The 14081-nt window shown below is 43.1% G+C and overlaps 1 protein-coding gene across 4 annotated transcripts in view; it reads right to left on the bottom strand.

The window, feature by feature from the left end:
- Nucleotides 1-1728: 1728 nt before the first annotated feature.
- trappc9 (trafficking protein particle complex subunit 9) overlaps nucleotides 1729-14081 on the bottom strand; it is a 1402808-nt gene continuing 1390455 nt past the window's right edge. For all 4 annotated transcript variants that reach the window (XM_070892854.1, XM_070892846.1, XM_070892863.1 and 1 more), the window contains one exon: nucleotides 1729-3067. In XM_070892854.1, the coding sequence (XP_070748955.1) occupies nucleotides 2888-3067 (180 nt within the window). In that variant the 3' untranslated portion in view covers nucleotides 1729-2887. The remainder of the gene's footprint in view (nucleotides 3068-14081) is intronic.

Consider the following 14081-nt stretch of genomic DNA (forward strand, 5'->3'; position numbering starts at 1 on the left):
CAATTTTCGAGTCGTTCTTTGTATTTGTATTTCTTCATAAAAGGCAACATCCTAGTTAATCGAAGTGCTATTCTATCTAAAGCTTCAAAATCCTTCCGATAATGAGTTCCCAATCTCTGTGTGTTGTGTGACAAAGAGCATGAGGGTATCTTCGCACAGGAAAGGAGAATTATAGGGTACTTCCTACAGCCATCCTCATAACTCATAGCAGCTGTCCCACAGCAACATTGAAAGTTGCCTGCCCTTAAGGTTACCTGTCCTACCCTTTTGGTTGCAAGAGATGTGAGCTTGAGAAGAAGCAGGAGGATAAAGAGAAGAGATATAAGCTTCGATGAGTTATTTTGGGGTAGGTATCGTGTTTGCGGAGACTGAAGCATATGGTGAACCATCTGGTCTCCTCGCAACATGAGGTCAAGTGATTTACAGCACAGGAAGAGACCATTCGGCACATCGTGACTGTGCTGGTCGAAAAAGAATTTTCCAGTCTAATCCCACTTTCCAGCTCTTGGTCCGTAGCCTTGCAGGTTACGGCACTTCAAGTGCACGTCCAAGTACTTTTTAAATGTGATGAGGGTTTCTGCCTCTACCACCCTTGCAGGCAGTGTGTTCCAGACCCCCACAGCCCTCTGGATTAAAACATTTCTCCTCAACTCCCCTCTAATCCTGCTACCAATTACTTTAAATTTATGCTCCCTGGTTAATGACCCCTCTGTTAAGGGAAATAGGTGCTTCTTATCCACTCTATCTAGGCTCCTCATAAGTTTATACACTTCTCTCCCCCCGCCACCCTCCCCGGGCTCCCTCTCTCTCCCCTCCCAGTCTCCTGGCCCTCATTAAGATTTTCCGACACTGACATAACATTTGACTCCCACCTGAAGCGATTCAGGATGCTGCTGGGAACCTACGTGTTTGGTCCCTGACAAAATATGTAAGGATTAGGGGGGGTATTGGGAAAGGGAAGGGGAGGGGAAGCCCGTTGGGGTGCAGGGTAGGGGTTGGGGGGGGGGGAGGAGGAGAGTAGGCGGGGTCGACCGAGGTCTCCTTGTGAGGCCAGAAGCACTCCTGCTCCTCCTGACCCACAAAGAACCTTTAAAAAGTAAAACAAATCTCACTTACCTGGGCCTGCTGAGACCAGGGTCCTGGCTACACCAGCTTTGGCTGGCGAGCTCGAGACTATGTGGCCTGTAGTCGACTCATGGTTAAAATGGCTTCTGCGTCCAGATGATGTCATCAGGACATGACTTTCCTGCTTAAATGCTCTTCTGCGGTGGATGGCCTTCCTGTGTCTGAAATCAGGCAAGTTCCCCCATCTTAACCACCCCCTCCCCGGATCATTCCCGCCTTTGGGGGGAGGGGAGTTAAAATTGTCCCTATAATGTTCCCTCAAAAACTGAAATATACTACTTTTTTTTTTTAAAGAGATCATGTAACTGCACGAAGTAATCCCAAATTTTATCATATTTAAGCATCCTTGAAGATTACTCTCCTCATCTTATAGAAAATGTTTATCTTTTGTACCCTGTAACAAATGGGCTTCATGAAAATCGTGATCCCCTATGTTATGTGCACCTTACTAATCTACAATCTAGTGTTGCAAATGAGATGTCCAAACTTCTGACTGAAAATACGTCGATAGATTCAGAGCAAACATGGAATCCTTTAACTCTTGGTACTGGGCCAGGAAACAAAATATTCACTTAAAAGTATAATTAATGCTGAGAAGGTAGCTTTTGATTACAGATGAACATGCAAGCCAATTTATTTCCAGAGATACAGCTTTTTGCAGGTACAGGAAAGAAAAGTATCTTTAGAACAGCAGTTGTGTTTGTGTACAGAGATGCTAGTTACAGTAGTTCCTGAATTTTGTTTGAAACAAAAAGACAGACAATAGCCTTGTTCACACTGCAGCTGAAAGAGTGGCATAATCCCAGTAATATTTATCATTCTAATTACTTTGTAATAATTGCAGATGCTCAACTTCAAATTAATCATGAAGATGAATTATTCATAAGATTCAGGTAGATCTAAACCGTAGCAACTTTTAATTGTAAAAAAACCCTGAGTTTGTAACTGGTTTTCCAGCTGTTTCTTTTTAATTGTTTATTGGTAACATTGAAAATGGCTTCACTAACACCTTGGGGGAAAACCTAATGAATAACAACCCCTTTGAAGGGCAACCGCCACTTCATTGCAGTGTGAATGAGGCATATTGCCTTACTCTCACAAACAACTGCAGGTACCTTACAGCTATAATACAGAGCAACAATACATTGTGTCCATACATTTGAACAGTACACAAAGGGTTTCAAAAGAAAGGGGAACATAAGGAATTAATTGAGCATTAAGACTGAGCTTTACAGCGTTGTCATATCAGACTTGTAAAGAATACTTGCCTTCATCATCACAACACTGATGTGATTTGTCAGCCTTCCTTCTATTCCCCATTATTCTTACAGCCAAAATCTATGAAACATTTTTAGCATCCAACCTTCATTGCACACCAGATTTCACGTAACCATGCCAAGAAATGTAATTTTATCTTTTAGATTTTAACAAGGTTCCGATTAGTGATCAAACAGTACACCAATCTACTGATCAAGTGCCTTTTTATTTTGCCCAAAGGTGCACCTCGTTCTCCTCTATAATACAGGTTTATTACTAACTTGAGTAATTTTACTGAAAGTAGCCATCAATCCCTTGGATATTTAAAAATTTGGCCAAGCAAGGTTTACACAAAAATCCAGAAGCATTTTATTTTTGGGACAGTGCCAGCATAGTCTGAAACTAGAATATTTAGGGAGATCCTGTTGGCAAGTATGGCTAGTCAGTCACTATTTACAATGATCTAACTCACTACATCTTTCAATCCCTATTTTCTGAAATAAATTTAAAATTGTGTGTGTTGAGCTGGATCCATGGCACGCACATGAACACTTGGCAAGCAGAACCAAGAAAGCGGCAGCTCCCTGCTTGAGTTGTCATCATGAAATTTTATATTCAAGTAATAATCACCGGCATACAGAAATAGGAGAGCTCCATTGCAAACAAATTCTTCAGTGGATTTCACCTGCAAAATGAAATAAAAATAAAATACCATTTAGCAGAAGTGCCTGTAGCACAAAACAGGAACCATTTATCACCAGACAAGTAGACAGCTGCTACCAAGGACAGACCTACCACAGATAGCACTGTGGGTTGAAAACTATCTTTCTTGCGATTCCAACCAGCAGGCACTATGAGATAAGGCAAGCGTTTTACCACAAGGGCACAAAATCAATGATCTCTCGATTCCCGTTGGTTTTGTATTGCACAGGAATCTTTAAAGATGGTGCGGTATAAAATAGGTTTACATTTTAGGAGCTATGAGTTGTACATTAATCAATGCTCCATATGCCAGTGCTCTTGGTACTCAAGAGTATTTTTATTTAATTGCACTTAAAGAAAATAAATGGGTTGAGCAGATCTAGAGTGGCTCGGTTTGTCAGTGTGTTTTAGTTACACTTCAAGCCACACTATAGGGTTTCTAATACAGTTTACATTTTGTTATTAGTCTAAATAGTTTTTCAGATGTCTTGCTCAGATTATACCAGGCTTTTACTTCTCCTTAGAGAAGTAAAAAGGAATCTCAATTAGGCACAAGAATATCCTTTTAGACAAGTGATTTTAAAGTACAAGTGAAAATGCCAAATGTAAATAGAATGCATATGAAATATTTTGAAGAGAAAATGAGGGCACACTATCACTTGATGTTAAATGTTAAAGTCTGATGCAAGTCAGATGATGAGTTTTTAGCTTATCTGGCAACATTTGATCATGTTAGTGTCTTTGCAAGAGCTAAATGTCAGGTGCAGTGGTTATAGAGACCATGCTGATATCAGGTCAGTAACAGTCCTTAATAGTCAACCTAATGGGAGCTTAGATGGTTCAAATAAAAGGTAGCCAAAGAAAAATGTCACAATAAAACTTCAAATTTGGGTGAGGAGAGTAAAGAGTAAAAGAGGAAAGTGTCAAGCAACTATAATCTTTTGACACCTTTTCCATCACTATTTAATCAAATAAAGCAGCAGAAATAGAACCAAGGATGTATTATTTCTGCCCAGTTTTGTGCCCAGTTTTCAGCACCAAACCAGTGTAAAAGATCAGGGAATTTTAACGCAAGTGAGTTACGCCCAAAACGACTTACGTTTGTGTTTTCCGTGATCTTTTACGCTGGTTCAAAACTGAATTCTGCCAAATCAGGACCTGCCCTTAATACTGGCCAAGCCTCCCAGTCAAAATCATGAGATTCCACTGAGATGCTACTGATTGCCCTGGGTCGGGAAGGCTCTTCAAATTGTGCTTATTTTAACAGTAGTAGTAAGGTTGGGGATAGCATCAAACAAGAAATTAAGGATGCATGCAATAAAGGTACAGCAGTTATCATGGGTGACTTTAATCTACATATTGATTGGGCTAACCAAACTGGTAGCAATACGATGGAAGAGGATTTCCTGGAGTGTATTAGGGATGGTTTTCAAGACCAATATGTCAAGGAACCAACCAGGGAGCTGGCCATCCTAGACTGGGTGATGTGTAATGAGACAGGACTAATTAGCAATCTTGTTGTGCGAGGCCCCTTGGGGAAGAGTGACCATAACATGGTAGAATTCTTTTTTAAGATGGAGAGTGACACAGTTAATTCAGAAACTAGAGTCCTGAACTTAAGGAAAGATAACTTCGATGGTTTGAGGCGTGAATTGGCTAAAATAGACTGGCAAATGATACTTAAAGGGTTGACGGTGGATAGGCAATGGCAAACATTTAAAGATCACATGGATGAACTTCAGCAATTGTACATCCCTGTCTGGAGTAAAAATAAAACGGGGAAGGGGGCTCAACCGTGGCTAACAAGGGAAATTAAGGATAGTATTAAATCCAAGGAAGAGGCATATAAATTGGCCAGAAAAAGCAACAAACCTGAGAACTTGGAGAAATTTAAAATTCAGCAGAGGAGGACAAAGGGTTTCGTTAAAAGGGGGAAAATAGAGTACGAGAAGAAGCTTGCCGGGAACATAAAAACTGACTGCAAAAGCTTCTATAGATATGTGAAGAGGAAAAGATTAGTGAAGACAAGCGTAGGCCTCTTGCAGTCAGAATCAGGTGAATTTGTAATGGGGAACAAAGAAATGGCAGACCAATTGAACAAATACTTGGGTTCTGTCTTCACTAAGGAAGACACAAATAACCTTCCGGAAGTACTAGTGGACCGAGGGTCTAGTGAGGAGGAGGAACTGAAGGATATCCTTATTAGGTGGGAAATTGTGAGGGGGAAATTGATGGGATTGAAGGCCAATAAATCCCCGGGGCCTGATAGTCTACAGAGTACTTAAGGAAGTGGCCCTAGAAATAGTGGATGCATTGGTGATCATTTTCCAACAGTCTATCGACTCTGGATCAATTCGTTTAGACTGGAGGGTAGCTAATTTAAAACCACTTTTTAAAAAGGGAGGGAGAGAGAAAGCGGATAATTATAGACCGGTTAGCCTGGCATCAGTAGTGGGGAAAATGTTGGAATCAATTATCAAGGATGAGATAGCAGCGCATTTGAAAAGCAGTGACAGGATCAGTCTAAGTCAGCATGGATTTATGAAGGGGAAATCATGCTTGACAAATCTTCTGGAATTTTTTGAGGATGTAACTAGTAGAGTGGACAAGGGAGAACCAGTGGATGTGGTGTATTTGGACTTTCAAAAGGCTTTTGACAAGGTCCCACACAAGAGATTGGTGTGTAAAATCAAAGCACATGGTATTGGGGGTAATACACTGACGTGGATAGAGAACTGGTTGGCAGACAGGAAGCAGAGAGTTGGGATAAATGGATCCTTTTCAGAATGGCAGGCAGTGACTAGTGGAGTGCTGCAGGGTTCAGTGCTGGGACCCCAGCTCTTTACAATATACATCAATGAGTTGGATGAAGAAATTGAGTATAATATCTCCAAGTTTGCAGATGACACTAAACTGGGTGGCGGTGTGAGCTGTGAGGGGGACGCTAGGAGGCTGCAGGGTGACTTAGACAGATTAGGTGAGTGGGCAAATGCATGGCAGATGCAGTATAATGTGGATAAATGTGAGATAATCCACTTTGGGGCAAAAACGCGAAGACAAAATATTATCTGAATGGCAGCAGACTAAGAAAAGGGGAGGTGCAACGAGACCTGGGTGTCATGGTTCATCAGTCATTGAAAGTTGGCAAACAGGTACAACAGGCAGTGAAGAAAGCAAATGGTTTGTTGGCCTTCATAGCTAGGGGATTTGAGTATAGGAGCAGGGAGGTCTTACTGCAGTTGTACAGGGTCTTGGTGAGGCCTCACCTTGAGTATTGTGTGCAGTTTTGGTCTCCTAATCTGAGGGAGTGCAGCGAAGGTTCACCAGACTGATTCCCGGGATGGCAGGACTGATATACGAGGAGAGACTGGATCGACTGGGCCTGCATTCACTGGAGTTTAGAAGGATGAGAGAGAATCTCATAGAAATATATAAAATTCTGACAGGACTGGACAGGTTAGATGCAGGAAGAATGTTTCCGATGTTGGGGAAGTCCAGAACCAGGGGACATAGTCTAAGGATAAGGGGTAAGCCATGTAGGACTGATATGATGAGAAACTTCTTCACTTTGTGGAATTCCCTACCGCAGAGAGTTGTTGATGCCAGTTCATTGAATATATTCAAGAGGGAGTTAGATATGGCCCTTACGGCTAAAGGGACCAAGAGGTATGGAAAGAAAGCAGGAAAGGGGTGCTGAAGTGACTGATCAGCCATAATCTTATTGAATGGTGGTGCAGGCTCGAAGGGCCGAATGGCCTACTCTTGCACCTATTTTCTATGATTCTAACTTCTCTTTCCCTCTTTAAGACACTCCTTAAAACCTACCTCTCTGACCAAGCTTTTGGTTACCTGCCCTAATTCCTCCTTATATGGATCAGTGTCAAATGTTTTGTTTTATAATAGTCCTGTGAAGCGCCCTGGGATGTTTTACTGCGTTAATGGCGCGATATAAATACAAGTTGTTGTTGTTGGAATATATAATCGATAATTTCTGATGAGTTTCTCAGTGTATTGGTAGAATTAAGGATTGCACAGAGTAGTGCAATATTTTTATTGCTCCTTGGAATGGAACCCAGCACCAGCATTTTTGTTTATTTTATTTATTATTCTGTTCATTTATGTACCATATTTTCTGTTTCCTGCCCTGAAGGCATGTGTTTGCTTGCTGGGATATTCATTGTTCTGTAGGTGTAGACTCTAATCTCATTTGAGTGATTTGTTTTACTTAAGAATATCTGGAAATATTGATTTTCATTAGTGTTTACATAGTACTGATGTTGCCTACAAGAGAGTACCATGTTTGTTAACATGTGTACACTGTATAAATGCACCATGTCATTAGTTAGTGCCATTGCATCATTATACTGTATCTCTGACTTCTGGAGTTATTTTTCTCCTAACGTTTGCACTGCAGTGCTCAAATTTTCCCAAGTAAAAAAAAAAGCATCTTCATCAGAGGTTTGGGTATATTTTTTTCCCACTGGCTATTACAGGAATTGAGTCTGTCTGAAACCTCCTTATCACATTGACAATGTCCCTTTAAATTATGGATATAAAGCTTTTCTATTTCCAGTTCTGATGAAAGGTCATCGACCTGAAAACAGTGTTTCTCTCGCCGTAGATGCTGCCTGACCTGATGAGCGTTTCCAGCATTTTCTGTTTTATTTAAAGCTTTTTTATTACCTAGGTTAAAAGGCCTAAGGAAGATATATACTATAAAGATGCACAGGATATAAATCATATTTCACTGGTTTTTCTATTATGTTTTCAGCAGACATAAAATGTTTTAATGCTGTACTACATTGGTCCCAGTGCAACTGGAGATCGAGTGATGATTGTTGTGAGGCACAGATAGCAGGGCAGAGTTTCCGCTTTGGGTGCAATTGGTGATTCTGGCGTTTTGAAAAGTGTTTTTCCCACCCTGCCCCGGGTTTCTTCTCAAACTCATTTGCATGTCACTGAACATAAAATCTGCCATGAGCCAGCATGTAAGAGGGAAAATTTGGCATTAGGGGAATATACGAAATGTTTTAAGTTAGTTATCCAGAAAAGCAGTATGGCTGAAATCCTATTTCCAGTACTCCATAAACCTCACTATGTTTCAAGGTTTATGGGCACATTGGAATGTTATCTTATCTCTTTTGTTTGACCAGATGGAGTTTTCCATTGTCACTTTTGACCCCTTGCCCTGTTCGTTATGTATCTGGACTTGTATATACTCTGTACAGCCAACAGAAGGCTCATTCCCCGGAGTCCCAAGAGATCTCATAATCCCTTGGGAGCACAGGTATTTAAGAGTGCTTCACAGGTTGGAGAGGCACTCTGGAAACCTGCAATAAAAAACTGTCACACATTACTTTGAGCTCACAGTGTTCAGTCTGACTCTTTCTCCATACACTACAACTGGCGACGAGATACATATAGCGAACCCAAGGATGCAGAGAACAGTGGGCACTCTTGTAAAATTCTCGGAGGGAGATGATTGGGAAACTTTTGTGGAGCAACTCAACCAATACTTCGTGGCCAACGAGCAAGATGGGGAAGAGAGCGCTGCCAAACGTAGAGCGATCCTCCTCACCATCTGCGGGGCACCAACGTATGGCCTCATGAAGAATCTGCTCATTCCATCGAAACCCACGGAGAAATCATACGACGATTTGTGCACACTGGTCCGAGAGCATTTGAACCTGAAGGAAAACGTTCTGATGGCGAGGTACTGGTTCTACGCCTACAAAAGGTCTGATGGCCAGGAAGTGGCGCGATATGTTGCCGAGCTATGACGCCTTGCAGGACATTGCGAATTTAAAGAACATTTGGAGCTCATGCTCAGAGACTTTTTCGTACTTGGCATTGGTCACGAAACCATACTTCGCAAACTTTTGACTGTGGAGACCACAACCTTGAGGAAGGCCATAGCGATAGCCCAGGCGTTCATTGCCACCAGTGACAATACTAAGCAAGTCTCTCAGTACACAAGTGCTGCTACAAGTACTGTGAACAGAGTGATGTTGTTTTCGAATCGTAACGGACAGGGCAGGGGTCACACATACCTGCAGCTACACGTCCACAGATGTCTCTGAGTCCACCATCAAGGGTGATGATTGCAAGGCCATTAACACTTTGTTGGTGCTGCGGGGGTGATCATCAATTCCATTCATGCCGATTCAAAGGATACATTTGCAAGGGTTATGGAACAATGGGACACCTCCAACGAGTGTGCAGGCAAGCTCCTAGGCCTGCTAAACCTGCAAACCACCACGTTGCAGAGGAGGACAGATCCACAGAGGATCACAATGAAACAGAACTTCTGATAGAGGTGGCAGAGGTACATGGGGTGCACACATTCATCACGAATTGTCCCCCGATAATGCTGAAGGTTCAACTAAATGGACTCCCGGTGTCAGTGGAGCTGGACACGGGCGCGAGCCAGTCTATCATGGGCAAAAAGACTTTCGAAAGGTTGTGGTGCAACAAGGCCTCAATGCCAGTCTTAACTCCAATTCGCACAAAAATAAGAACTTACACGAAAGAACTGATTCCTGTAATCGGCAGTGCTACCGTAAAGGTCTCTTAAGGTGGAGCGGTGCACAAGCTACCACTCTGGGTGGTACCTGGTGATGGTCCCACGCTGCTCAGCAGGAGCTGGCTGGGAAAGATGCACTGGAACTGGGACGACATCCAAGCGCTATTGCCCGCTGACAACACTTCGTGTGCACAGGTCTTAAACAAATGTTCAAACCAGGCATCGGGAAATAACAAGGAGCAAAAGTGCAGATTCACCTAATTCCGGGGGCGTGACCCAACCATCACAAGGCGAGAGCAGTATTGTACATGATGAGAGAAAGGGGAGAAATCGAGCTCGACCGGCTACAAAGAGAGGGCATCATCTCACCGATCGAGTTCAGCAAGTGGGCCAGTCCTATTGTCCCAGTCCTCAAGGGTGACGGCACCCTCAGAATCTGTGGCGATTACAAAGTAACTATCAATCGTTTCTCCCTGCAGGTCCAATACACACTTCCAAAACCCGACTTCCTCTTTGCAACGCTGGCGGGAGGAAAGACGTTCACGAAGCTGGATCTGACTTCAGCCTACATGACGCAGGAACTGGAGGAATCATCGAAGGCCCTCACCTGCATCAACACGCACAAAGGTCTTTTTGTTTATAACAGATGCCCGTTTGGAATCCGATCAGCGGCGGTGATATTCCAGAGAAACATGGAAAGTTTACTGAAGTCGGGCCCGCACGCCATGGTCTTCCAGTACGACGTTTTGAGTACTTTTGAGGGGGATGACTCATCAGGGGACGGCAGCAGCAGCCAAGTTCATGGCACCGTGGCTGGCTCTGCTGCACAGGAGGGCAGGAAAAAGAGTGGGAGAGCGATAGTGATAGGGGATTCGATTGTAAGGGAATAGGTAGGCATTTCTGCGGCCACAACCGAGACTCCAGGATGGTATGTTGCCTCCCTGGTGCAAGGGTCAAGGATGTCTCGGAGCGGGTGCAGGACATTCTGAAAAGGGAGGGTGCACATTGGTACCAACGATATAGGTAAAAAAAAGGGATGAGGTCCTACGAGACGTATTTAAGCAGCTAGGAGCTAAATTAAAACGTAGGACCTCAAAAGTAGTAATCTCGGGATTGCTACCAGTGCCACGTGCTAGTCAGAGTAGGAATCGCAGGATAGCTCAGATGAATACGTGGCTTGAGCAGTGGTGCAGCAGGGAGGGATTCAAATTCCTGGGGCATTGGAACCGGTTCTGGGGGAGATGGGACCAGTACAAACCGGACGGTCTGCACCTAGGCAGGACCGGAACCAATTTCCTAGGGGGAGTGTTTGCTAGTGCTGTTGGGGAGGAGTTAAACTTATATGTCAGGGGGATGGGAACCAATGCAGGGAGACAGAGGGAATCAAAAAGGAGACAAAAGCAAAAGACAGAAAGGAGATGAGTAAAAGTGGAGTAGAGAAACCCAAGGCAAAAAACAAAAAGGGCCACTGAATATAAAGGGGCCGCAGGAGGGGTCAAAACTAAAAATCATGGATTAAAAACTAGTATTAAAACACTCGACCTAAACGCACGCAGCATTCGAAATAAAGTAAATGAGTTCACGGCACAAATCATGACAAATGGGTATGATTTGGTGGCCATTACAGAAATGTGGTTGCAGGGTGGCTAAGACTGGGAATTAAACATACAGGGGTATCTGACAATTCGGAAAGATAGACAAGAAGGGAAAGGAGGTGGGGTAGCTCTGTTAATAAAGGATGATATCAGGGCAGTTGTGAGAGACGATATTGGCTCTAATGAACAAAATGTTGAATCATTGTGGGTGGAGATTAGAGATAGTAAGGGGAAAAAGTCACTGGTGGGCCTAGTTTATAGGCCCCCAAATAATAACTTCATGAAGGGGCGGGCAATAATCAAGGGAATAATGGAGGCATGTGAAAAATCAACGGCAGTAATCATGGGGGATTTTAACCTACATATCGATTGGTCAAATCAAATCGTATGGGGTAGCCTGGAGGAGGAATTCTTAGAATACATACGGGATTGTTTCTTAGACCAGTATGTTACAGAACCTACAAGGGAGAAAGCTATCTTAGATCTGGTCCTGTGTAATGAGACAGGAATAATAAACAATCTCCTAGTAAAAGATCCTCTCGGAATGAGTGATCACAGTATGGTTGAATTTGTAATACAGATTGAGGGTGAGGAAGCAGTGTCTCAAACGAGCGTACTATGCTTAAACAAAGGGGACTACAGTGGGATGAGGGCAGAGTTGGCTAAAGTAGACTGGAAACACAGACTAAACGGTGGCATAATTGAGGAACAGTGGAGGACTTTTAAGGAGCTCTTTCATAGTGCTCAACAAAAATATATTCCAGTGAAAAAGAAGGGCGGTAAGAGAAGGGATAACCAGCCATGGATAACCAAGGAAATAAAGGAGAGAATCAAATTAAAAACCAATGCATAAGGTGGCCAAGGTTAGTGGGAAACTAGAAGATTGGGAAAATTTTAAACGACAGCAAAGAATGACTAAGAAAGCAATAAAGAAAGGAAAGATAGATTACGAAAGTAAACTTGCACAAAATATAAAAACAGATAGTAAAAGCTTTTACAGATACATAAAACGGAAAAGAATGACGAAAGTAAATGTTGGTCCCTTAGAAGATGAGAAGGGGGATTTAATAATGGGAAATGTGGAAATGGCTGAGACCTTAAACAATTATTTTGCTTCGGTCTTCACAGTGGAAGACACAAAAACCATGCCAAAAATTGCTGATCACAGGAATGTGGGAAGGGATGACCTTGAGACAATCACTATCACTAGGGGGGTAGTGCTGGACAGGCTAATGGGACTCAAGGTAGACAAGTCCCCTGGTCCTGATGAAATGCATCCCAGGGTATTAAAAGAGATGGCGGAAGTTATAGCCGATGCATTCGTTATAATCTACCAAAATTCTCTGGACTCTGGGGAGGTACCAGCAGATTGGAAAGCAGCTAATGTAAAGCCTCTGTTTAAAAAAGGGGGCCGACAAAAGGCAGGTAACTATAGGCCGGTTAATTTAACATCTGTAGTGGGGAAAACGCTTGAAACTATCATTTAGGAAGAAATAGCAGGACATCTAGATAGGAATAGTGCAATCAAGCAGACGCAACATGGATTCATGAAGGGGAAATCATGTTAAACTAATTTACTGGAATTCTTTGAGGATATAACGAGCATGGTGGATAGAGGTGTACCAATGGATGTGGTGTATTTAGATTTCCATAAGGCATTCGATAAGGTGCCACACAAAAGGTTACCGCAGAAGATAAAGGAACGCGGAGTCAGAGAAAATGTATTAGCATGGATCGAGAATTGGCTGGCTAACAGAAAGCAGAGAGTTGGGATAAATGGGTCCTTTTCAGGTAGGAAATCGGTGGTTAATGGTGTGCCACAGGGATCGGTGCTGGGACCACAACCGTTTACAATATACATAGATGACCTGGAAGAGGGGACAGTGTGTAGTGTAACAAAATTTGCAGATGACACAAAGATTAGTGGGAAAGCGGGTTGTGTAGAGGACACAGAGAGGCTGCAAAGAGATTTAGATAGGTTAAGCGAATGGGCTAAGGTTTGGCAGATGGAATACAATGTCGGAAAGTGTGAGGTCATCCACCTTGGGGAAAAAAAACAGTAAAAGAGAATATTATTTGAATGGGGAGAAATTACAACATGCTGCGGTGCAGAGGGACCTGGGGGTCCTTGTGCATGAAACTCCCAAAAAGTTAGTTTGCAGGTGCAGCAGGTAATCAGGAAGGCGAATGGAATGTTGGCCTTCATTGCGAGAGGGATGGAGTACAAAAGCAGGGAGGTCCTGCTGCAACTGTACAGGATATTGGTGAGGCCGCACCTGGAGTACTGCATGCAGTTTTGGTCACCTTACTTAAGGAAGGATATACTAGCTTTGGAGCGGGTACAGAGACGATTCACTAGGCTGATTCCGGAGATGAGGGGGTTACCTTATGATGATAGATTGAGTAGACTGGGTCTTTACTCGTTGGAGTTCAGAAGGATGAGGGGTGATCTTATCGAAACATTTAAAATAATGAAAGGGATAGACAAGATAGAGGCAGAGAGGTTGTTTCCACTGGTCGGGGAGACTAGAACGAGGGGCCACAGTCTCAAAATACGGGGGAGCCAATTTAAAACCGAGTTGAGAAGGAATTTCTTCTCCCAGAGGGTTGTGAATCTGTGGAATTCTCTGCCCAAGGAAGCAGTTGAGGCTAGCTCATTGAATGTATTCAAGTCACAGATAGATAGATTTTTAACCAATAAGGGAATTAAGGGTTACGGGGAGCGGGCAGGTAAGTGGAGCCGAGTCCACGGCCAGATCAGGCATGATCTTGTTGAATGGCGGAGCAGGCTCAAGTGGCTAGATGGCCTACTCCTGTTCCTAATTTTTATGTTATGTTCTTCTGACATATTGGTCACAGGTCAGAACACAGTGGAGCAT

Source organism: Pristiophorus japonicus, chromosome 1 (genome assembly GCF_044704955.1).
Source record: "Pristiophorus japonicus isolate sPriJap1 chromosome 1, sPriJap1.hap1, whole genome shotgun sequence".
Classification (NCBI taxonomy): Eukaryota; Metazoa; Chordata; class Chondrichthyes; family Pristiophoridae; genus Pristiophorus; species Pristiophorus japonicus.